This window comes from Sinocyclocheilus grahami, unplaced genomic scaffold (assembly GCF_001515645.1).
Source record: "Sinocyclocheilus grahami isolate Dianchi unplaced genomic scaffold, SAMN03320097.WGS_v1.1 scaffold275.1, whole genome shotgun sequence".
Taxonomy (NCBI): Eukaryota; Metazoa; Chordata; class Actinopteri; order Cypriniformes; family Cyprinidae; genus Sinocyclocheilus; species Sinocyclocheilus grahami.
This window is the reverse complement of record NW_015505454.1, coordinates 1,175,033-1,201,130: the sequence shown is the minus strand read 5'-3', so window position 1 is coordinate 1,201,130 and position 26,098 is coordinate 1,175,033. Positions and strand designations below refer to the sequence as shown.

The window sequence follows — 26,098 nt, the reverse complement described above, 5'->3', positions numbered from 1 at the left end:
GGCACAGGTTTTGTTATTCAATCACGGACATCTGTTACATTTACATGTTTTCATACTAATGACATATAAAGTGCATAAATATGTATGTTTCAGTTAACAGCTATTATGGGTTTGGACGAACTGCGGCATAGTTTTTAATAACTTGAGAAAAGCGAATGATTTTGACTTCGTTTGTGTGAGGTTTGAAGTCCTGCCACAGGTATTCTGGTGAGAGCACCTTGCTGGGTTTGTTATACAGGAAGTACTTGTTCAAATGAGACTCCTCCTGCCATGCCGCCTCAATGGATTTAGCTGCATCAATGTCCAGCTGCTCCCGGCAGGTTTTAGCAACCTCATGTACATCTTTCACTAAGCCACCGATCACAGCTCCTCCATAATAATAATCACCCTCAGCAACAGGAATGTGTGCTTGAGACTCGGGCCTGCGCTCATATGGGAAGTGTTCACGGTGAGTTTGATAGTAACCAGGATGTATCACACCTATAAGACGACCCAAAGACTCTGCCCCCCATCGCCCGTAGAACTTTGTGTCCACATCAAGACTGAACACATAGTCGGCTTCATTGACCAATCGACTTTCGATCAGTTTCTCCAGCTTTTCCATCCTGCGCAAAGTGATCTCCTGCCATCTGTTAGAACTAGCCACTGTCAACACCGTCAGTTGACGACCTTCACCCAGTTTCACTGCAGGAACCTGTTCTGGATGATCGGTGAACAGGTAATAATGCACACGAAATCCAACAAAGTAATTCTGCTCTGCGGACTCCAGGAAATCTTTAAGAAACTGCGTGTACCTGGGGAGGGGGGAAAAGAGAGGCTGAAATGTAAAGTAATTAATTAAACGGAAAAAACTTTAGTTTTTTTCCCCCTTTTGGCAATTTATTCACCATAAGGAGGCTGTAAGGCAAACTTCGATATACTGTACAAAACATTAGATCAGCGGTGTCCAATTCTGCTCCTGAAGGGCCACTTTTCTGCAGAATTTAGTTCGAACACACCTGCCTTTTGTAATGTCGGGATTAGCTCAGACATGAGGAAAAGCAGGATATTCAAGAAATCACGGTTAACTTATCATTAGTTATCCTCAATTCTTGCTCATGGTCCTCAGTTTCCAAAACATCACCACTTTTTTAATGCTTATTATCATAGATATCGGGCGTACTGGGTATCGGGTTGTGCAATCTTTTTTTAATCTTTAAAACGTTTTTATTATTGGGAACAATAATTATTGTTTTTTATGCTAAATATTTAAAGTAGGTTTGTTCAGAGAGTAAGTTGCTATGGCTACTTACCTTGAAAGTTACGTCAGGCGTTGAGGTTATTATGCAACATACCCTGCTTTCTGGAAACCCCCCACCCCCCCCCCCCCCCCCCAAGCCTAGGATCCTATTGCAGCTAAGCATTTATTTATTAACAATACTGTCAAAAGAACACAAGATCAAGAAAAAAGAAAAAACACTCTAAAAAATGCTGGGTTAAATATGGACAAACCCAGCGACTGGGTTGTTTTCAACCAACAGTTGTGTTAAATGGTTAACCCAACCTTCTGGGTCAAAACAACCCAATCACTGGGTTTGTCCATATTTAACCCAGCATTTTTTAGAGTGCAGGAAACAGCAAGGAACAACAGGAAACAGAACATATGCAAATTAGAAGTCCGACTAACAAAACTAAGAAACTCACAGAACACTAAGACTGTGTTCTAAATTAATTTGCCTTGCTAACTCTCTGCCTTGTGGACTTGGATGTACATCACTGCCGAGTGCCCACTGCTGGTGAAGCCTGTATAATGAGTTTTAATGGATCACCCTGAGCCCTTGATCATGCTATGAATCCGCTATGGTGCCGATTTATTTTTTATTTTTTGTATGAATTTTTTATGCACTGTTCATGAGTGTCTGTCTATAAGCAAAGCGGAACACACCCCGTGTTTCTAGTGATCCTGATGATCTCGATTAGCTGGTTTAGGTGTGTCAAGCTGGAGCTAAACTCCAGGAGCAGGATCTGTCACAATACTAGATAAACAGGTTGGCATGCAGGCTTAGTGGAGAAACTGGTAAAACCATGGAGATGGCCAGATAAAACTAGACACATTTTCCTCTCGCTATACATCACAGAAAAATAACAACAGTAAAACAAACAAAAAAATGTGTGCTATGCCAGTCATGTTTGTTAATTGTCTGACTCTTACAATTAATTTCAAAGCCGATGAAGATCAGAGGAAGAGATTGAAAAAAACTCACTTTCCAAGAGCGAAGACTGTAGTTGCAATGGTGATGTTTTGTTGTTTGTAGATTGAATCGATCAGGAATGAATCAAAAGTTCCTTCCCATACAATTGGTGCTAACCATGGTGTCACGGCAATAACTTTGCCATCGAGGCTGTTTTAAATGAGCAAATAAACATACGTGCATGAAATGCAAAGTAGTATTAAAACATCAATAAATAATGTAAAAAGGTTAAATATGTGTATGTTCTTACCCAACTACACTGGGCTGATTGTATGAAAGCCTGTACAATAAAATAATAACAGTGTAAAATAAACAGTTGGATTTAACTGCATTCATCTCCTAAAGTCAAAGTTTGCAATTTGTCATTATTCTAAACCGTTCTGACCTCCTGCCTACTTTTCAAATGTCTGTGGATGGTGTGTCTTACTGTGGGCTGAACATGGATCTTGACATCACAAGGTCTTAACTGACTTTAAGTTAAATGTCTGCAGCACATCACACCCAAACTCCACTAGTTTCACTGGTTACCTGTCAACATCTGCTTTCAATCAGCAAATCCATTGACAACTTTTAACCTTTCTTGTCTTATCATTCAATACCTCAGAGTTACTCATTCCATAAACACCTTGCCACATACTTATTTATATAGTGCCCTTCCCCTTCTTTTAGAAACCTTGGTTTCGGATACATTTTTCCCAATCATTATAAAGAGTTATAAGTCATGAACCAAACCAACCAGCAACAATTTGAATCACAACATTACAAACTTACAAAAGCTCTGGAAAATCTGACGAGAAGACAAAAGGTACACAACTGCGTATAATGACATTAACAAGGGTAGGAACTACTACAATTCAAAGAAATGTTGTGAATGACAAATTAAAAACCCTGAAGAAATATACAAAATATTTAAAGATGCTAATTACATATAAATAAATTTATATATATATATATATAAAAATATTTAAAGATGCTAATTACATATAAATAAATATATATATATATATATATATATATATATATACAAACAATAGATGTACTTTTAATACAAAATACTTCTGGAACCCAACTTTTGCACTCTTCATAGGGCTTAACATTCCTTGTAAAGTAATTTCAAGATACATCACTAAACCTGTCCCACCCTATTTTTTGTTTCTGGATAAAATCCTTTTTCCTCTTCACTGTATGCACTTGCTGCAGAAGTATAGAGCAGATTCTGGGTCTAAGCACTTATTTGGGATAAACAGTTTGTAAACTTTATATTCTAATCGCTGAACACATGCAGACACACATAGCAGAAGGCTTGTGTCCTTGCCTAATTGAGCCTGAGGGTGGTACTCTAATGTTGATTGACAGCCTACACATGACACACACATAGAATTATACTTTATTTAGTAAGCTACTTCTCATATAGCTTGTTAAGGATGAACAGACACGCCAACTAGTTACTGACCTGATATAGACTAACGCACATAGCTGAAGCATTCAGTTTATATTGAGGTCTTTCTAGTGAACGAATATATGGTGGGGCACCATACAGACGAGCTGTGGCTTACTGCATGACAACTCCACAAACACGTCACAATAAATTAGAGCAAAACTGTCGAAGAATATGTTTGTACTCACCCTTGTTGTAATTGCAAGTTCGAGTTTTCCTGGTGCGCTTTTGTTAGGCTAAGAAATGGGGTAAAGAATCAGTGAATAACTGTGTTCTCTAATATTAAAACTTTTGTTGTGTTTGTTGGTTTGCATGTTTCTATTAACATGTTTATTTATCCACAGAACTCTTACTTCACAGTAAAGCACCATTAGCAATTACAAAAAATGTGTGCAGTTGCAAGACAAAAAGAACATGTATAAATGACGGAGCTACGAACACATAACAACATGTAATCTACCTTATTAACTGTGGGCAATGGTAAACCTCTATGGTCCAAATCATTTATAGACATGTGCAAGTGTGTGAGTGTATTTGTATGTTTACGGAGTATATACACAGTACTACATTCATTTGATTACATTTTTTATAATTAAAACAAAGAAGCTTTACCGGTTGTTTAAGTATGTGGAATGTAAAAGGAATTTTCTGGGTTAAATACAACTCAATATATTTCTAACTCTTTAAACCCCCACAAGTCGATTTGCTATTAAGATGGGAAAATATGATTATCTTTTATTTAAAAAAATTTCAAACCTTTACACAGAAATAAATCTATATATTTTTTGTGTTCTACAATCAGGATTACCAATTTCCAGTACTATAGCTTTTTACTATCTCCATTCATGTTTAAGACAGCACTGAAGAGCATCCTGTACCAGACAAAGCATTCTTAAAATATTTTTCAATAGTTTGAACTCTCACTGTACTGTTTGACTGAACAGTATATACATAAATGTGTATGTGTGCTTCTGTGAACGATTTACAGTATGTTATAATGTTACAGTATGTGTATGGGTGTATGTTTTGAGTGAGTGCATGAGCAGTGACAGTACTTACTTGAGGCATAATCTTATCTCTTTATATCTGAAACAGAGATAAAGTTACAATGCAGAAACACTGCATCCCTTATTTGGTAATCATTTTTTTATTTGATGATCTCTTTAAAGCATGCATGCTGCCTATACAAAGTATTGGTGAAAGTGAGCTTAAAGTTTAAAAAGGCTCTATGTATAACTTTGACTCTGAATGTACTCGAACAGAACAAACAAATCGAACATGCTAACATGGTTACCGATCCAATTAGTTTCAGTCATAGATGGTGTCTTTTATTCTCATGTTATGAACTGTGTGAAATTATTTAAATAATTTTTCTGCACAGTAATTACATTATTAATCCAAGACAGGAGTATCCCATTTATTTCCAGGAACAGTAATAAGCAATTATTAACTGGTTATGTTTTATAGATATTTACTAAAGGCTGTTTTGATGGGTGTAGTTACATTTGAAAAAGAAAAAAAAACTTACCCAAATGAGATAGAGGTGTAGCCCAAAAAAATGAGTCTGTGAGGAAACACAATAACAGAACATGAATGATAACGTGAAGCTGATCACATTTTTTCCTGAGTGAATGTACTTTTTTAATTTAATGCACAGACAAATGCAAATCCTGTTGCAGTAGTTTGAAGTGTTGCAGTGATCTTCTTACACACCCAAATACTGTAGCAAACACACACGTTTAGAAAAGCTTCTATGGGTTAAATCTATTCCTATGAATTCATTTACGTATGAATGTTAATTAACTGCTTATTAGTCGTGTAGCGTCATATTTAATTTTTGACAGGAATGAAAATGAGGCTGTTTGGTATAGAAGTATTGTGGTATTGTTAAACAACATACTGAATGTTCAGCTGATGAAACAGTTTTGAAAGTTGTGAGTTGTGAAAATGAGATGATGTATAGGACCTTTACACAGTACATGTCAATGCGAAAACTATAGCTATGGATCGTTTTCATCTGCCTAAAATTCAATATGGCGTCTAACCTGTGGGGTGTATTCAGTCAACTAATGGACAAGCCCCAAAGTGATTAAATATGAAAATGGTAAGACGGATATATCTGTCGTGTTAGTAATGTAAGAAGTTTCATTTTACATTCGACATTCTCTCTTTCACTTCCAAGTGATTACAAGACCTCTGTAAATAAGAGAAACTGTTTGGCACCTGTTGCAATAGGATCAGGGCCATACTGAAACAAGTTTTTTTTCTTCACAACAAAACCTTCAGTATAATGTTTCAGTATGCCAGACATCTAATTTCTGATGTGCATGAGCTCATCTTGACACCATATGATCTGCATTTATTTTTAATGCACAGTTAAATGTGAGGGAGAGAGAGAGAGAGAGAGATGTTTTACAGGATAATTCAGGAGATGACCGGACAAAAATGCAGATCGCAAAAATAGTCAATTTTCACACACACACACACACACACACACACAGGGACATGAAATGACCTCTCAACTGGGCCATTATTTCAGTCCCAGTCACCACAGACAATAAAAAAACCTACATATTTCAAAAAGGAATTACATACCCGCTTAGTAAGATGCCAAGCAACACCAGAAGAAAGGGATTTACCCGCATTGTTTTAACAGTTGGATCCTCATTCAATTTGAGAAGTGGAATGGATAATAAGATAACGGAGGAGAATAGTCCTTTTCTAAAAGGGGGAGGAGTGTGTTGTGTGGTGCTGTTTAGTGTTGGTTAGGCAACAACAGTCTAAGCTACTTGCAGACTCAAACAACCAATCAAACTACCCCTGGCAAATTAACAGCCAATGACTGATCGGAATCATTCAGTATCATTCATAATATCCCCAAAGAGCCTCCACACCAGATGTAAATAACACATTCTGAAAACTGTAGAGGCTACAGTAAAAGCTTGAAAGCCCACACCTGATATTGATATTTAGTTTATTAAAATGATAAATGGTATTAAGGCAGAATAGGACCCCTTTACAGTTGTAGCCAAACCTGCAAACCCAACACTAAGCCAACAAATCAGTAGCTTCAAGTTAATGTAGAGAACAAAACAGAGAAAAGCAGCACACGATCAAAGCAGACAAACAGGTACTTAAACCCATTAATATTGATGGGAACACCCTTGTTATTTTGTGACTTCACAACCTCCAAACTTAACTATCCTTGTCAGTTTTTACAACAACGTGACAGAAATGACAACAAGCATAAAAAGCATTTAAACTGCTTTATGGAAGGAAATATTTCATTGTACGGATGAAAACATACACACTTAATAGTAAATATCCTCACAATAAATAAAGTCAGTACCACACACACACACACACACACACACACACTTCCATAGAAATCATACAGTATAAACAAACAAGGGCATGCATAAACAAACATGAATTTCATTAAGTCATTCCTCTTGTGATCTCAGGAATAATACTATTTAGCAAACCATTGCAACTTTATTTTCTGTGTGCAGGGCAGAAATAAGTAGTGTAGAAAACAAGACCAATCATCTAGTTATCACGTTATTCTGTACATTATCCTGCTTATTGCACACATAGTAGCCAAATAAATAAATAATAATGAGATTAATTTTTATTCATTTAGCAGATGTTTTTATTTGAGATGTTTTAAGCACAGCACAGTATAATAGTTGTCAGGAACAATATTGAAATACAGTTTGGCCGGCTACATGTAAATAGGCTATATTTGACCTCTGGATGCAGTGATTGACAAATCAAAATCAAATACTCCAGAGAGATATCCTGCTCATGGATATTTACTTGCTACTACATGCCTCAAAAAAACTTTATTAATTGTTTAATAAAATAGCATAAACTGTACATTTGAAAGAGATATTCTAGTGAAAATACCAAAAAAAGAACCATGCCACATCACAACGTTTATGCAACATCACCACCATTATTATTATTTTAATTAAAAGTTTCCGAACGGACTTAGTCCAGTGGCAATTCCATGCAACAAATTAAATGATTACTCATGTAATTTCAAGGTCATAATGTTTTGCAATATTATACTTCAAACTAGCTGCACAAAGCTCAAAGAGACTGAAAACCTGAAATACAAGATGTGAAGATTTTGTCTAGGATAACAAAGCACGACTAAAGTTTCATTGTTGCTTCACGATTATCCTCAGCACAATTCTCAAATGTGCTTTTTTTTGGTAAGATATAAATTCATGATATATGAATTGCGACACACGACATAATCTGAAAATCACGCCCACCGGGAGGGACAATCTACCCCTCTCCATTGACTTTGTATTGTGGGAAGCTGCCTCCTTGTCAGTTCTGACTTACAACATAAAACAGAACAATGCCTAAAAGCTGCTATGTGACAAGGTGTACAGTAAAAAAGCTAAAAAAAACACAGAACTACGTTTTTATAAGCTGTCGACCCCAAAAAAATAGCGTTTAAGGACACAAAAGTAGAGCGCAACTTGTCATATTACTGGGAGAACTACGCCCACTGGAGGGAAATGTAATCGGCGACAGGAACCATTCATTATTTTTAATCATGTCAAAGGATTATTTCACCACCCTATGTGAACCTGAGAGGAGGAGATATATTGGTAAACTAAATTTTATTGGTCTTCTTTTATTGGAGTCGCTATGTTACCAATAATAACGTTGCATGCTTGACAGAAAGGGTTGCCAGGTTTTCATAACAAAACCCGCCCAATTGCTACTCAAAACTAGCCCAAACTATCCGCGTTTCGAAGGGGTCCCCCGGTACAAATGGCATTCCGGGGGCTAAAATACACGTTATTGGGGTTGCTTCAACCCGCGGCAACCGTGATAAAGTAGCTCAATTCCAAAGTAAAAACCGTGGACCTGGCAACACTGTGACGGATAGTAGGCTACATGAGCGTTGACGCTGCGCGACCACAACAGCTTTACGTTGTCTAATTTGGCATGGTCTCCCTGCTGCACTAATAGTAGTAAGCCATTCCTCTGTGTATACATATCCTTACAAGTACAATTTTAGCTGTATTATTTGTGGCCCCTTCAAAAATTGCTCTTGAGAAATGTTTACGTTTATTGTCCCCCCCTACTGTTAGACGAAATGTACGCCCTTTTGAGGGCACAGTGGCGTGCACAGACCTCCGAAGGAGCAGGGGAGAAATCGCGCTGTCGTGTTATATTATTTGGCTTTCTATTAATGCAATACAATCAATCACAGCCGTCAGGCCCGTAGCCAGCTATGAGGTCCAGACCTCGGTAAATACTTCATGTTCAGAAATCAAATTTGTTCTCTGAGTGACTAATTTGCTAATTTGAATGTCTGCATGACAGGTATAATTCAGTTTAGACAGTTTGCAAAAATGTTTAGCGTCCGTGGTATGACAATGATCGCTGCGACACGCTGCCGGAGTGAATGAGGGTGCGTCCGAAATCGCATACTGCTTAGTAGGTACTACATTTGAATTTGAACGTACTACTCGACCGTTAAAAAAGTAGGTTCTATATAGTATGAATGCGAGTAGTATGAATGGAATTCGGACGTACTACATCCGCCATGTTGACGTTGTCACGTGACATGCGTCTCCACAACAGCGCCTAACTTTAAAGAGCTTTAAAAAAATCATCACCTTTAAAATCCTTAACACTTTCATCGGCGATTAAACATCTTTTTACAGCCGACTCACGAAATCATCTCATCGACTTACAATGTTTAAACTTTCAATAAGTCAGCCGTTCACTTAGATCATGTTAAACAAGTGCAATTTAACCACAGTGAACAAGGTTTTTCCCTGAGGTACTTACACTTGAAGAGAGCCGCGTCGCCGCCTTCCGCCGTTCTCGAATATGGCGCCTCCTCTCGCGTGGCCTCATGGGATAGTAAAGTGTCCATCGTATGCATACTACGGAATTCGGGCGGAAGTAGTAGGTCATCCGGGTACTTCTCGCCTACTGTTTTTCGAATACTATGAATTCGGACGTACTACTCGCCTCGCATACTGTTTTTCGCCTACTATATAGTATGGAAGTATGCGATTTCGGACGCAGCTTGAGTCTTCTTGAGAGAGCTGTGATCGAGGGCGTGGTCGCAGCCTCCGTGTTGCCAGATCCACCTATTATACTTGTCTATTAGACTTGTCTTTTCCACTTAATTTGACATTTTAGAAAGTTAATAAAGTAGGACGTTTCAGTTTAGGGTCAGCGATATCTTTATCTGATCTTATTTACAAAAGAGAGTTGAAATAATTTCGTTTTATTTTTTATTTTTGTTTGTTTTAATAGCAATATCTGGCAACACTGCATCGCCGGCACTTAAAGGTGCAGTGTGTAAATTTTAGCGGCATCTAGCGGGGAGGTTGCGAATTGCAACCAACGGCTCAGTCCCCTGCTCACCCCCTCCCTTTAGAGAAGCTAAGGTGGCCGATACAGGACTAAGATGTCGTCGGTAAAGACAGCAGAGAGCAATGAGATTTCTTTACAAAGGTAAATTAAGGAATTGTATTTACTTAATTATTCAATAAATCGATGTTATTGCGAATATTAATACTTGTTCATCATTGTGTCAGTGTTTTATTCGCAAGAACAACAAAGTGACGAAACGCGCTGTGTAGCGCAGATTGTCCGTTTAGGGCTACTGTAGAAACATGGCGGCGACTTCCGTGTAAGGGGACCCGCGATGTATGTAGATATAAATTGCTCAATCTAAGGTAATAAAAACATAACGGTTCATTAAGTAAGGTCTTTATACACCTCTGAAAACATAGTTATGTATATTATATTGCATTTCTGTCAATAGATCGATGTAAATATTACACATTGCACCTTTAAACTGACTGTAATTTAAAAAGCCCATGGACAGGTTATTGCTTACAGAATAGCACATTAAGGGACTTGCAAAATAATATGATATTATCTGTCAGAAACTTTAGCAAAGCTGTCAGAAACAGTAGCATTTAACACTAGTGCAGAGATCTGTAGAATGAGTAATTTACAACAAAACAAAAGATTATGATTTCATGTCCGAAAACATTATTTTTGTCTTAAATTTCATCAGGAGGATATAAAAATTTCCACATATTAGATTGTTTTATTAAAGTCTACACTTAACCCAACCCAACCCTAAAGCTACCCCTTACAATAATACAAAAACAGTAATTGTTGTACAATGTGACAAAAATTATGCTATATTGATGTGCGCATGCCCAGTTGCTGTATCCCTTCTCAAACATGTCCCTTCTAGCCTTACCTTACAACAGCGCATGCGCAGGTGAATGCAGACACAGAACGAGGCCACTATTGTTGGACTCACCGCAGCGGAGTAAAAAGCTGTGCGCACCCGGATGTGTGCACGACGGAATGCGGAAAAAGAAGTATGCTTATATTTCTTAGACACGAAAAATGTCTGACAGACTTGTAAAGTTAATGTTTTCACAGGATGTTTAGTGGTATAAGTAAATTTGAAATGCTTGCTGCAAAAAAGGCGTAAATACCTTCTCAGTTTCACCTTTTATACTCTCTCTTATCCTTTTTTACATTTGATTCAGAACTGCAATCCAAGCAGTTCAAATAAATAATTTTACCAGCTAAACGGAACAATGAATCTACTACCGGACGGTCTCTTACAGTTGGTCAAGTGAGGAGTATTTCATGAATCTTTTTATTTTTTAAATATATATTTTAACAGTGTGGGGAATTTTGAGCATTTACACTCAGTACTGAATAATACTCAAAATAATCGAACAAAGAATTGCCGCTCAATTCACTGTAGCCTAGTTTAATAATTCAAGATCCAAACAAAGACAACAGTAGCCTAAACCAGCTACAAATTACAAAAGAGTAAATACATACCCAGTAACTGAGATGCCAGCCAGTATAAGAAGTAAAGTGTTAATATTTTGAAACTTCATTATTCCTCTGTGTTTGTCCTTGTTCACTTCGTGGACTGAATATCAAGTAGACCGCAAGAAAGAGATCTTACCAACGACAGTACAACTGGCTTTAATCTGTCTGAGCTTTGTCACGGTTTAATTACGGGTTCTGGTGCAGAGTTCTTTATAAAAGCCATTGAATGCATATGTAAAAAAAAAAAAAAAAAATGTAACGCTGTCTGCTTCACACAAAATGTGTTCTGGTGTAAGAAAAACCTCTGAACCTGGCTGGATGACGCACCTGGTCAGAGGACACCCATGCCACACCCAGTCATTTGCTTTTGTAAACAATACCCCAGCCCAGCGTGTTTGAATATGTGTGCAAATGCTATAGCAACATTAAAAGAGATTTTTGAGAAATTAGGAAAACAAAGGGTACTTCACTCAACTTCATATAGCCTATTTATGCCCTTGCCTCCGTCTCGCTGACTCGGATGTACGTCACTGATGTTTATGTTCAGGGCCGTCCTTTGCTGACGCGGGGCCCGGTGCGAGGTAGGGAGCGGGGCCCCCTCGGTCCGTTAATGCAGCATTTTAGATTTATATAAAGTTGTTTGAGGTGAGGGTAAATTAAACGCGCTTTGCGGTGACGTCGGTGATCGTGTAGTATTGTGGTATATCTGGAGTAGGCTATACATACGAAGTAGTCTCGCTCACTCGGTCAAAAAATTGAGGTGTCTAAGGTCTCTCCATATAATTCTACCTTGTCCACTGCATTAAGTGGAACGCACTTCAAAATGCCAGCGTGCACTGGAAGTGCGGAAGTATGTGTGTGCGCGCGTGTGTCTAAAAGTGAAACGAAACGCACTCAAAACGGCCAAATATCAAACAGGATGGAACACCTGCACATAATGTGGAGGGAGCTGAAGTGAGACAGTGACATGAGGAAAAGTTTTCAAAATACGAGGTGAATAAAATATTTAAAAACAAGACACGCTACAACCCCCTAAATTGTTACAAATTGTTTCGTTTAGTTTTCAGAATATATTAGCATTTCTGAAATCAAATACTTTTTTATGACCGTGCAAAATAATTTCTGAGTTTGATTCGAAGCACTTCCCATCTTGTCGCAGTTGCACACACAAACACTTCTCTCTCTCACACACACACACGCACACACACACACACACGTCTGGTTTGCGTTCCTTGTGGGGACTCTCCATAGGCGTAATGATTTTTATACTGTACAGACCTATTGCCCTACACCAACCCTACCCCTAAACCTACCCCTCACAGGAAACTTTCTGCATTTTTAGATTTTCAAAAAACTTCATTCTGTATGATTTATAAGCTTTTGTACTCGTGGGGACCACAATTTAGGTTCCCACCGTGACACGAGTCCCCATAAGTCTGTGTGTAGTCAGGTTTAAGTCCCCACCAGGATATATAAACTAGTACACACACACACACACACACGTCTGGTTTGCGTTCCTTGTGGGGACTCTCCATAGGCGTAATGATTTTTATACTGTACAGACCTATTGCCCTACACCAACCCTACCCCTAAACCTACCCCTCACAGGAAACTTTCTGCATTTTTAGATTTTCAAAAAACTTCATTCTGTATGATTTATAAGCTTTTGTACTCGTGGGGACCACAATTTAGGTTCCCACCGTGACACGAGTCCCCATAAGTCTGTGTGTAGTCAGGTTTAAGTCCCCACCAGGATATATAAACTAGTACACACACACACACACACACACGTCTGGTTTGCGTTCCTTGTGGGGACTCTCCATAGGCGTAATTATTTTTATACTGTACAGACCTATTGCCCTACACCAACCCTACCCCTAAACCTACCCCTCACAGCAAACGTTCTGCATTTTTAGATTTTCAAAAAACTTCATTCTGTATGATTTATAAGCTTTTGTACTCGTGGGGACCACAATTTAGGTTCCCACCGTGACACGAGTCCCCATGAGTCTGTGTGTAGTCAGGTTTAAGTCCCCACCAGGATATATAAACCAGTACACACACACACACACACACACATACAAACGTAGCCTACACCACATACTGTAGCTTTGTTGGGACATTTCAATCATGTCTATTGTTATATAATGAGCAAATATATTCTCACACCTAACCCTAATGTTAAAGGAAGAAATTGATGAAATGTAACCAGGAGAAAGCATTGGTCAGTCTGTCACAGACCAAATTTAAGTCATCATGTAAAATCAGCTAGCTGTCTGACAGTACAACACGAGAAAATAAGAGCCAGGCTACAAAGATGAGTTTATTTAGACTTACTGAGGTTCTATACTGACATGTTAAAACAATCTGGGCTGCATTTCCCAAAAGTATCGTAAGCCTGATGATACACGGGCAACTTTTTGAGCAATGCTGCCGTCAATGGGCAACCAGGTGAGACACAGGGCCCACGACCGATCTAAAATATCCAGATAGAAATTTGTTACCCATTCTCATTGGAAAAGTGCCCAAGAAATATTGCTCAAAAAAAGTTGCCGGGCAAAATTGCTCAAAAAGTTGCCCTGTGTAATGGGTCTACGATGTACTTAAAGGTGCTTTATGTAAGTTTTTGACTCTACTAAAGCATAAAAATACCATAATGTGTTTGCAGATAATTCAGAAACATGCCAAGTTAAAGCTGCAGTCCGCAAATTTAGCCTCTTTGTCGCCATCTCTGTTTGAAAACCTGGAATTGCAGTTACTTGCGGAATTATCTTCCTTGCGTGGGTTGTACTCTGGCACGGCCCCAGCACGGATGTATCTAATGTTTTGAGGAGTATGTGTGGCAGTCAGTCACTGCGCCGGTGTGAATCCTATATACTTAGTAATCACAGATTCCAGCCTATGTCTTGAACAAGTAAGTAACAAGTTTGCCACATTTGTTCTGACCAACTGTGGAAAAAAGCATTGCAATAAATCGTGCTACCAATAGTGATTTATCAAACCATGCAAATTATTATTGTTATACTTTATTCTCAGATTATTAATGTTAACAACATCAGCATTACGTGACTATGAGTATAGTGTGTGTAGATTTCAATTTCTATACAGTCTAATGTCTAATTGTCATACAATTCGAATTTCATACCAAGACATTATTTTAACCCAAAAAGCAAACTATGCTCCCTTCGAACTGGTTGTCTTTAAAATACAAATCTTGTGTAATCCCAGGATATCTGTAATCAGAAGCACATTTAAACTGGAATATAATTAAATTTCATTCACATGTTTCATATCATTCATGATATTCATATCATCCTTTCTTGATTACAATCCGCCATCCAAATGATTTTTTGACATTTAATTATTCTAGCTGCTGTGAGAAAAGGCTAACGATCTGCCACCTGCAGCATCCTCACATGTGATAGTCTAGTAGCCGGGACAACTTCATGTTTACAGACGTGACGTAATGAGCATGCTCGAATTTCCCGCGAAAACCTTCCCGTACCACTCAAATTAGAAAACATTATTATAAGATAATCCTTGTGAATCGGGCTAAAGTAAGGAGATAGTTTTGAACACTGGCTGGTTATGTACTTGCTCAAATATTGATTTTGGATCATTTTTAACCTAAAAAAGTTGGACTGCAGTTTTAACATACTTGTTTATCTGAAAAACAATGCTACAGTCAATTATTCTCCTTTGAAAATGTGCGTTCCGGGCCGGTTACAGACTCTACTTATTGAGTGAACTGCTATCTCTGCCTCAAAATGACTTGATTTCATTCATGGTTGTTATATTTGACAGATTATAGTTAATTCAGTCCTTTTTACCTGCTGAAATACTTTTTGACAACAACCATGAATTAAATCAAGTCATTTTGAGGCAGAAAGAACAGTTCACTTTTTGGCAAGTGTAAAACTGCATTTTATGGGCTTTATTGGCCATTTAAAGCTATTCCACCAGTTGGCGGAAAACAGAGCATATTTAATATCATTCATCATCAAGTGTGCTCGTTCCTGTTGGTGTCGTCAATCTGGCAACCTGTGTGTGCGTCAAGTATTCAAATATTGAATATTGAAAAATTCAATATTTTGAATTTGGACTGCAATACCTAATTCAACCACTCGGTGTCAATCCTACATACAGCACCTTTAAGCTTACGATTCTTTTGGGTAATGCAGCCCTGTACACTTGATTGGGAAGTAGACCCATTAATGGCTGTACATTTGAAAAGAACAATGAAGATAATAAACGGATGGTGAGTGTGACTTCACACATCATGTTCCTGGATACAGGGAATAGTTTACGTGCAAAATAAGGAGGGTAGGTGCATAGTGAGTAGTGCGTCTACACTGGAGAATCCAAAAAGGAAAAGTGTACTTCAAATGCCCCAATGATGCACTTAATTAATAAAAAATGGAAGTGCTGAATGTTGGACAATTAATGCACTCAACTGGCACAGCCTTTCTTATGTAGTGGAGGGGCTATCAGACTCAGATGTTAGATGAAGAAAAAAAATGTATGTTTTTACGATTGCTAGCACACTATAACTGGTTTGGCCCAATTTCCCAAACCATTCATTCACTATGTTTACAATATAATTATGTATAATTACAGTACACAATATAATTGTGCCGAGAGCCGTGGGAACGGAGCGAGGCCGGTGGAGTAAATACTAATGCGCGACACCTGCGCCACTCACTGGTCTCGAGTTCCATGGAGGAGCTCCGGAAGGATAAAAGGAGGAGTGATGACAGTGTTGGACGAGAGAGGACCAGGCTTGGATTTTATTTTGTGTTTTGGTTCTGTTTGTGCACAACAGTCATTCGCGCTGTTTTCAACATTCAAAGCGGCTACAGACGGTTGTGTAAGGCACTTTGTCCATCCCTCAAGGGAGTCTAATATTATGACTATCAAATTAGGTTACCAAAGGACATTTCTGTCCTTAAATGTGCTAAATAAAAGCATGTGTTTTGGCATACAACTATGATATGAATAATAGCAGGGATCAATATTGTTTGTGTGTGTGTGTGTCTGTGTTTATTGGATGAAATTGAATCTATCTCAGATTTAATGTTAGATCTGAAAACTTAGCTGGGTAGAAAAAAGACTGGAATGTGCATTATGACATGTTGTGGGTGTGTAGTGCTTGGTTCAAGAATGCTAAAAAATTTTTTGAATCATTTGAATAGTGGGAGTGACTACAGAATTGCGCACACCTCAATAACCACTTCCTGTAACACTTTTAGTGTGATAAACATAAAATGTTAAAATGTGTTCCAGAATAAAAGGGTTTTTCTAATAGTATATATGCATATCTTATGAAATCTTTTTAGTTGGTTAGTCATAAATACATTGTGCCCATGCTTGTTAATGAAAAGTGGGTTTGCCGCAGAGATAATGATACATTTTTAACATGTGGGCATATTGTGTTTTTGTTTGTGGACTTTTGCTCCAGTAGTATTTGTAAGATGAATAAAGCCTTTCTGACAGACAGAGGGAGAATGTTCAGAGGTGGTTGAGAATTGCAGCATATTAATGGCATGGAACTACTTCTGCTAAAAAGCTTATAAATTAGTCTATGGTAATCTTGGTACTGTATGCTGCTACAACAGAAATGATAAAATTATAATAATAAATGAATAAATTATAATGGACTTGTGCTGAAATTCCTTTTTTTTTTTTAGTTCCCTTTAAACTGTCTAAAGTCATTTCAGCTTGGATGGATACACTACCTTGTTTTACAAATACAGTTTAAGGGGAGTTTGAAGGGGTGAAACTCTGAGATTAATATTAAAAGATATTATGACATTGGGTTTAAATTTAAATGAAACCGGTTAATGTACAATTTCTTCAGTGGTCTTACAACTGGTGGCACATAAGGGGATATCAGGCCACATGAGAATTCAGAATCATGCAAACGCACCACAACAGCACTTCTTTTTTCAGTTTCAGTTCTCTCTCTTCTCAACACTACTAAACCCTCCTTCAAATACTGCTTCTAAACGAATTTTAAAAAAACGTAATACTGTATCTGTAATACCGTAACTTTATGAAAATTACCCCTAAACTTCTAAACAGTTTAACTACTGATACATTGTAGTTTAGATCCAAACACATTAAAGATAACAGTGAGCCAGCTTCAAAATGACAAAAAAAGTAAATACATACCCAGTTAGTGAAAAGCAAGCCAACACAATAAGAAAGGTATTAGCATTTTGAAGGTATTTCATCATTCCTGAGTTAGATTTTGCGTCTTTAGCCACTTGAAGAACTGAATGTTTGAAAGAAGAAGAAAACAGGAAGACATAGTGGGAGGAGTGTGTTTCTGTGGGGACACATTTAATATAAGGAAACTTGCGCTGCATTCCGGTTGTTCAACTGGTTGAGCAAGGTGAAATCGATGCAGTGCTGTTTTGCATATACAAAGAACAGAATACATTATAGATCACTGAGTTCTAAGGGCGTAGGTCTGGTTTGAACATTGGGAGGTTGAAGTGTGGGTATATGCGTCCCAAAGTTTTTCACTTAAAAAAAAGCATTATATGCACAGAGGATGATTTCTCTCAAGTTAATTACTCTCAAGTCACTTCAATCGTTTATTCAGCTGATTCATTCAAAAATACAGATTAATTCAGGAATAAAACAAACACCACTGATATGTTTATTTTGTTATATTCTCCCTGAAGGTGTTAAAACCACAGTTGCTTATTAAGTTATCCTGTGTGCCTTACATGGGCCATGGTGACTTAGTAAGACCTGCTAGGGTTTTTTTATGTTGAGTGCATCATTAAATGGTTGCAAGAACTTCAATAGGTACTTTCCCTAGTCGCATCCTGTAATGTACGCATAGCATATAAAATGTATAGTTTCAGAAGACTGGGGGCTTTTTGTTCTGCATGTTGCCTTCTTTCCCTCCTTGTATTCTGCAAATATTGTACTTCTTTTGGGATTTTATCACAAATAAATTAAAGTTAATTAAGTTAAGGACTGTTAAGGACAGTTTATAACAAGTGAACTTATAACAACATAGGCCTATCTATTTTAGTAATTTGCATTAATTAACGATGAATTGTTCCTTCCTTAAAAAGGGGTAAGTCATTCAGCCCAAAATCTCACTCCAGGCAATCAAAGTTGTCAACACTTTAAAAAAAAAATTTTTTTTTTAACAATTTGGATTAACTGAATTTAAAATTCAGTAAATAACTGAAAACCTTCAGTTAATGCAAGGCTGGTGTGGTTACACGTGGTCTGCGGTTGTGAGGCCGGTTGGATGTACTGCCAAATTCTCTGAAACGCCTTTGGAGACGGCTTATGGTAGAGAAATTAACATTCAATTCGCGGGCAACAGCTCTGGGGGACATTCCTGCAGTCAGCATGCCAATTGCACGCTCCTTCAAAACTTGCGACATCTTTGGCATTGTGCTGTGTGATAAAACTGCACATTTTAGAGTGGCCTTTTATTGTGGCCAGCCTAAGGCACACCTGTGCAATAATCATGCTGTCTAATCAGCATCTTGATATTCCACACCTGTGAGGTGGATGGATTATCTCGGCAAAGGAGAAGTGCTCACTAACACAGATTTAGACAGATTTGTGAACAATATTTGAGAGAAATAGGCCTTTTGTGTACATAGAAAAAGTCTTAGATCTTTGAGTTCAGCTCATGAAAAATGGGGGCAAAAACAAAAGTGTTGCGTTTATAATTTTGTTCAGTGTACATTTGGGCCTGTTCCAGTAAGACTGGCCACAGCTTTTACAGTTTTTCTGAATTGCTAAAACACTAAACCCCAATCTCTGAACCAAATTCTCACAAGCTTAAACCAATTTGTTGAATAAAGCACTCTTTCTGCTAAACCTTAAACATGTTCAGGCAGTTAGGTTCTATTTGCAAATCTCATGCACTCTTTTAAACACATTGTCATTCACTTAAACACTTATCACACTGTGATGCATTTGTGCGGCAAAATGCTAAACACAAGCGGCAAAAGTTAAACACAACTAAAGCACAGTTGTCATTTACACACAACGATTCAAAATTGTTCACACTTGTTTCTAATGATGTGATCAAACCAACTGTACAAAATATGAGCCAGTTCAGAGTGCACAAGTGGCACAGAGGAATGAATGATGATACGAACAATAGATGGAAACAATCTGAGAAGGAGAGGAGCAAGAGTACATGTAAGAAGTGGAGGATGAGGAGAGAAAGAGTAAGGCTTAGAGAGTGCTATCAAGGCTGGATCTGTCAGACCAGAGGGTTTTTTCTCTTTGTCTAGCAAAAAAGACAACATTACTTGTGATGTGGCCGGACTCAAGCACAAAAACATGATGCTGAGACAGAATTAATCTTTCATTGACGCTGATAACTTACAGTATTTGAGTGTACTGTAATATGCTATTCATTTAGAGTTTTATTTGACCTTTTTGGCCTTTGCAGTTGGACTGCAGTATTTTTGCAGTATCCAAGTGCTGAATATATACAAACATTCAGTACTATTCAATATTCAGCATAATACTATTCTTGCAGTACATACAGTAGGCCTATACAATACATTCACCTTACTCAGTTGCAATTACTATACTTTTTTACAGAATTGCAAAATTGTTTACTCAATGCAATATACTTTTTCTGTAATGTTCTGGATGCTGTGTTCTCCGTTTTTCTCTGCAGTATCTAATGAATGCTCTGTAGTGTTTATTTTATTGACTCATGTGTGTGATCTGAGAGCACCGTTTGATTTTGAGTGCAAGTGAAATGGTTTTGCAGTGATTGTTTGATTTTGATGGAAGAATCAGAGGTTTCGTGAATTTAGTTTGAGTATTTGGATTTGTGTTTAAGGTTTTGAGAAAATGAGTGATGGTTTCAAGAAATGTGTTTTAGCAATTCAGAAAAACTGTAAAACATGCTTTTTACCACTACGTTTGATAGACGGTGAATTATGTTACAGCACTGGTGCTGCCAAGGTCATGAAATTATTTTTCAAGGAAAGGTACTTCGCAAAACTAGTTCTAAATGACACACCCTGGTACAAGCCTTATTGTGGCTAGGGACTTTTAACAGTGTGAAGCTTACAAAAATCATGCTCCGTTAGAGCATTAAAAATATATTTAAAATATAAAAGAAAAATAAATAAATAAAAGAAACCCAGCTCCATTTGGTGTAGCAGTTTAGGTGTAAATTCGGGGGTAAATAAGGTGTACATTTTGTGTGTGTGTGTGTGTGTACCTACTTAAAATGCAGTTTGTACAGTATAAAAACCATTACGCCTATGGAATGTTCCCATTTAGATAGCTAAGTAAACATGCGTGTGTGTGTGTGTGTAACTTTGGATCCATTTTATTTCACAAGAACAGTCAACAAACACCTGACCATTCGCATCTCTTCAAATTTTTATAAAATTTGACCTTGGGCTAATTAATTGTAGTCTTGATTTTGGACCTTATAATTACGGTAAATTTCAGCTCAACATTCACCACGATCTTGTTTTTTTTAGTTTGTGTGGTGGTAGTGTTGTTCTTGTTGTTTTTTTTACCAGTTAGATCACATACCTCAAATGTTTGCTATACATACCAGTCCAGTCCTGCTCCTGGCGGGCCACCTATCTGCCGAGTTTATCTCCAGTTCACCTCCCTGGAAGTTTCTAGTGATCCTTAAGATCTTGATTAGCTGGAGCTAAGCTGGAAAGTGGCCTTCCAAAAGTAGAATTGGACACTCTTGCTGTAAACAACAATCAAATAGTTAAAGGGGTCATGGGATGCCAATTTTCCACAAGTTGATATGATTATTTAGGGTCTTAATGAAAAGTCTGTAACATAGTTTGGTTAAAATAGTAAAAAAAAAAACTTTTTTACCTTGTCAAAAACAGCTCTTTTCAGATCAAGCCGTTTTTGTAGCATTTTCCTTTAAATGTTAATGAGCTCTGCTGATCCCGCCCCTCTCTTCCGAGCTGCTCTCAGAGAGACTGTTTACTTTAGCCGCATTCGTGAAACTTGCTAATTAGCACATTATTAGGAAAGGTGATTTGCAAAGATTCATTACAAAACATTATATTCCTTCTGTAGATGAGCCTAGATCATGAATGATTAGCACGAACATAGACGCATTTATGTAGATCGGGGGTGCATTCCCTTCAGAAACAAATGTAATCCACTGCGAGTTCAGCGGCTCAGATGTCGGGAGTAAATGACTGACATCTGTGACGTCACACAGACAGGCATCTGAGATCGGCTCGATTTGAGAAAGCGGAAAACATTTAACCAGATTTTTAAAAAAATGATTTTTATCATTATAGGGTGGTTGTGTACACACACTGCCAACACACATTTAGTTCAAACAACTTGTAAAAGTGCATGTAGCATCCTATGACTCCTTTAAATAACTGATTCTGGTTTTGAATTATTATCTTGTTTGGAGAACTTGTTGCACCATATTGCAGTTTTCAGCTACTTTGGGGTAATTTCACCAGTAGAAGAAGACAAATGTCATAATTTTACTATTTGATAAATAAAATGTTTTCAGTTTAACCAACATTTCCACTTGTAGGCTGTAATTACTAGAAATGAATAGAATTCAAACAAATGAAACTTTACGTAAATTGATGACACCTGTCGGTTCTCATTCTCACAGCAGAGATTTAAAAAAATCTAGAAACAGAAAAGGTAGCTACACTATATTTTTGTGACTGGAATCACTTAAAGAGAAATGGACACACACTTAACTCTAATATGCAATCACAATATCTTAAATTGAAAAGAAGTCTACAAAGGTGTGCATAAATTTAAGTCATAAATTGAAACTGATTAATGGAAAACTTACTCACTCTCAGGCCATCCAAGATGTCGATAAGTTTGTCTCTGGAACAGATTTGGACAAAAGCATTTTTATGAATTATCAACTGGTATTTTGGACAGATTCAATTAGTTTTCCTCATATAAACATATGCTTTACACTTAACAAGAAGTTAATTGATGGACTGGATTCATGTTTTATCAGCTGTTTGGACTCTCATTCTGATGGCACCCATTCACTGCAGAGGATCCATTGGTGAGCAAGTGATATACAGTAATGGTACATTTCTCCAGATTGACGAAGAAACAAACATATTTACAACTCGAATGGCCTGAGGGTGAGTAAATTTTCATTTTGGGTGAACTATTCCTTTAACATGCACAGGTAGTCCAAAATGCAGCTGCTAGAGTCCTTACCAGGTCAAGAAAATATGATCACATCACCCCAATTTTACAGTCTCTGCACTGGATACCTATTAAGTTCTGCATCAGTTACAAAATATTACTACTTACTTATAAGGCCCTTAACGGTCTAGCTCCTGCATACCTAACTAGTCTTCTATCACACTACAATCCATCACGCTCCCTAAGGTCGCAAAACTCTGGACTTTTGGTAGTACCTAGGATAGCAAAGTCCTCTAAAGGAGGTAGAGCTTTTTCACATTTGGCTTCTAAACTCTGGAAAAGCCTTCCTGATAACGTTCGGGGTTCAGACACACGCTCTCTGTTTAAATCTAGATTAAAGACAAATGTTTTTAGCCAAGCATTCACATAATGCATGTCGTAACGTTGCACTTCAGCTATACCTGATCAAATGCACATTTTCATTCTTTTGCTTGGGTTGAACACATCATCTTTGCTAGTTTGGAACAGCAGCTACGCTAATTTAGTCTCTATCTCTTTCTCTGTTTCTGCCACGGGACTTGCATCCCGAGGCAACTAGGAATTACACAAGCTTCAGTCTGGATCCAACACTTACGAAGATCTGAGATGACTGAACACCTGAGAAGAGATGATGCCAACCCCCCAGAAGACCTCAGATGATGCTAACCCTGGAACAACATATAAAACTATCACATTTTGCTTAATCATAACCTTTAATCGCAATCGCAAAGTTTAATCACAACATATAATCATTGCAGTTAATAGTGTTCACCATCTATTTTGATTACGTGTAATTTGTAACTAACTGCATGATTCTTACTGTACATTTCTGCCATAGTCACCACTAATAACCTACTCCTAAATGTAATGTAGACACTTAATATTTTCTGTAAAGCTGCTTTGCAATGATTGGTATCATGAAAAGCGCTATAAAAAATTAATTTGAATTAAACTTAATTGAACTGAACATGCACACACTGTTGTTGTTTTGTGGTTTTTTTCATATTCTTTTTTCATTTGTGTGCTGTTGTAAAATATATAAAATTATTATTAAAATTAAATAATTAAATCTAGTTATATTTTTTAAATAATAAAAAAATCTAGTTAATTTGTACAAAAAAAAAGAAGTAAAATTTTATTTCAAAAGTACATTTAATTAGAATTATTTTATGTACAAAAAGAATGTTTCTATTAGTTATACAACCACCTCACCTACTGTTACAACTGGGGTATTAACAGCATTATTTGGAAGTTGTGAAAAAACAACTAATTTGTAGAATAAAAAAAATAATATTAATGTTTGAGATGCATAGCTCAAAAACATGGGCTATATGGCAGTATTGACTTACTGTACAACAAAACCCAAACAATATATGAACATTCAAAATTTGTCATCTGTAACATGTAGCTTATGTTTGAAACCACGACAAACTATTGTCTTGCAATGCAACTGTAACGGGGCTGACAAGACGTGAGACATGTGGATCCATCTGCAGGCTTTATTAAAGAGACGTAGTACACAGGCAGGGTCAAAACAATGGCAAACAGGTATATGGCGGGCAAAACACAAGAATAGTCCTAGGGCTAGCGTAGGTCACCGATCAGCAGACAGAATCAAAAGGGGCGAGACGAGAGGGAGAAATCCAAGGAAACAGGCAAAGATCAGAAACCGCAAAAACAGGCAAGGCAAAACAAGGAAAACACGGAGACTCAGAAAGGGGTACAGGCTAAACAATACTCAGCCGAGAAATGTGGTTAGAGTGGGTGTTATATAGTGAATGAGGTAATTAGAAACAGCTGTGTGCAATGAGTGCAATCAGGGCAGTGTGCAAATTGTGCAAAGAATGATGGGAAATGTAGTCCGGGGTGCAATGCAACAGTTTGTGTAGTGCGAGAGTCAATGAAATGGAAAGGGTGACCTCTGGTGGTGAATAAACAGAAGTCCATGGACTGAATTTGTGACAGTAACACATTTCATCCAAATAACCATCTGGTCAATACAAATGTTGATACATAAATAATGAAACATATTCGGCCTAATGTTTTGTTAGTGAACCAGGAACATCTGGTACACATGCCATGTATGCTTCAGTTAACAGCTGCTATGGGTTTTTAGACAAACATCACGGTAGTTATAAACCTGAGAGACGTGGATGATTTTTTATCTTTTGTGGTTTATATTGTTTGTCATCCCACAGATAAAAAGCAGTTTTACTGGGTTTGTTATAAAGGAAGTACTTGTTCAAATGAGACTCCTCCTGCCATGCTGCCTCAATGTCAAGCTGCACAACAACAATGACACCGGAAGCCCCTCACATTAAATTTACAAATGGCTGCACGCAATCTTACGGAAAAATAAGTTGGATAGTAAATATACAAATTCACACTCTGTGTACCATATTCAATTGATTTTATGATTACATAGAGCAGCAGCAGCAGATCATCAGCAATAAGATGAGGTATATGTGTTGTTCTTCAGATGCGTCAATGTAATACTACATTTACCTTGTTGTGACTGAGCAGGAAAAGTTCATGAAAATGAGGTTTAGGTTTAAAACTCAGTTTAAATCTGGTTACTATAGAATATTATCCTTTTCTAGTAACATTTTATAATAAAGGTACATTAATAATCATGTACTAATATCTGAATTAATACTTAAACATGATTTGTGAAGGTATAGGACGTAATCATGAACCAATGAAGAACTAACCTTTACTACGACTGGATTTATGCATGAATAACACTCACCTTAACTACATGTTAGTACATATTAATGCATTAATTAACATTTAGCTATAAACTAAATGAAATGCAATCTATGAGAATAAATAAGAAGTAACTTGAATTTGAATTAAAGGGGTCATATGATGCTATTTTAAAGATCATTATTTTGTGTATTTGGTGTAACAGAATATGTTGACATGCTTAATGTTCAAAAAACTCATTATTTTTCAAATCCTGTACATTATTGTAGGTCCTCTATGCCCCGCCTCTCTCAAACACTCAACAAAGCCCCCTCCTTTGACAAGCACAGTCTGCTCTGATTGGCCAGCTGATCCAGTGCATTGTGATTGGCCCGAACACCACAAGCACTCATCGGAAATGTAACGCCCCTTACCATAATCGCGAGCTTCATCTTTCAAAATAAATATCAAGACAGTTAATAATGTTGTTAGCTTTACCATCAGTTCAAGCCCGAAAGGGCAACAGAGTTGTGTGACAGACACAGTGATGATGCAGTACACAAGCCGCGGTTAAGATAGCTGACCTGCTATGATTTCTGACAGGCAGTTCACTCTCCTGTGATGTGATCCTGTTCCCCCCCCCCACACACACACACACACACACATACACATACACACACACACACACACACACACACACACACACACA

At 37.4% G+C, this 26,098-nt stretch overlaps 1 protein-coding gene across 2 annotated transcripts in view; it reads right to left on the bottom strand.

Annotated features, from left to right (window-relative positions):
* The window catches only part of LOC107599955 (globoside alpha-1,3-N-acetylgalactosaminyltransferase 1-like), an 18,279-nt gene extending 447 nt beyond the window's left edge, over positions 1 to 17,832 (bottom strand). Inside the window, exons 1-7 of one of the 2 annotated variants that reach the window (XM_016291711.1) lie at positions 17,701 to 17,832; positions 5,198 to 5,233; positions 4,729 to 4,755; positions 3,858 to 3,905; positions 2,482 to 2,511; positions 2,244 to 2,381; positions 1 to 794 (exon numbers count right to left, since the gene is read on the bottom strand). The exon at positions 1 to 794 is cut by the window's left edge and continues 447 nt beyond it. In XM_016291711.1, coding sequence (XP_016147197.1) covers positions 104 to 794; positions 2,244 to 2,381; positions 2,482 to 2,511; positions 3,858 to 3,905; positions 4,729 to 4,755; positions 5,198 to 5,233; positions 17,701 to 17,765 — 1,035 coding nt within the window. In that variant the 5' untranslated portion in view covers positions 17,766 to 17,832 and the 3' untranslated portion in view covers positions 1 to 103. Of the gene's footprint in view, positions 795 to 2,243; positions 2,382 to 2,481; positions 2,512 to 3,857; positions 3,906 to 4,728; positions 4,756 to 5,197; positions 5,234 to 11,535; positions 11,846 to 17,700 lie in introns of those variants that run through there. The other variant, XM_016291712.1, reaches the window with a different exon arrangement.
* Between the last annotated feature and the right edge of the window lie 8,266 nt (positions 17,833 to 26,098).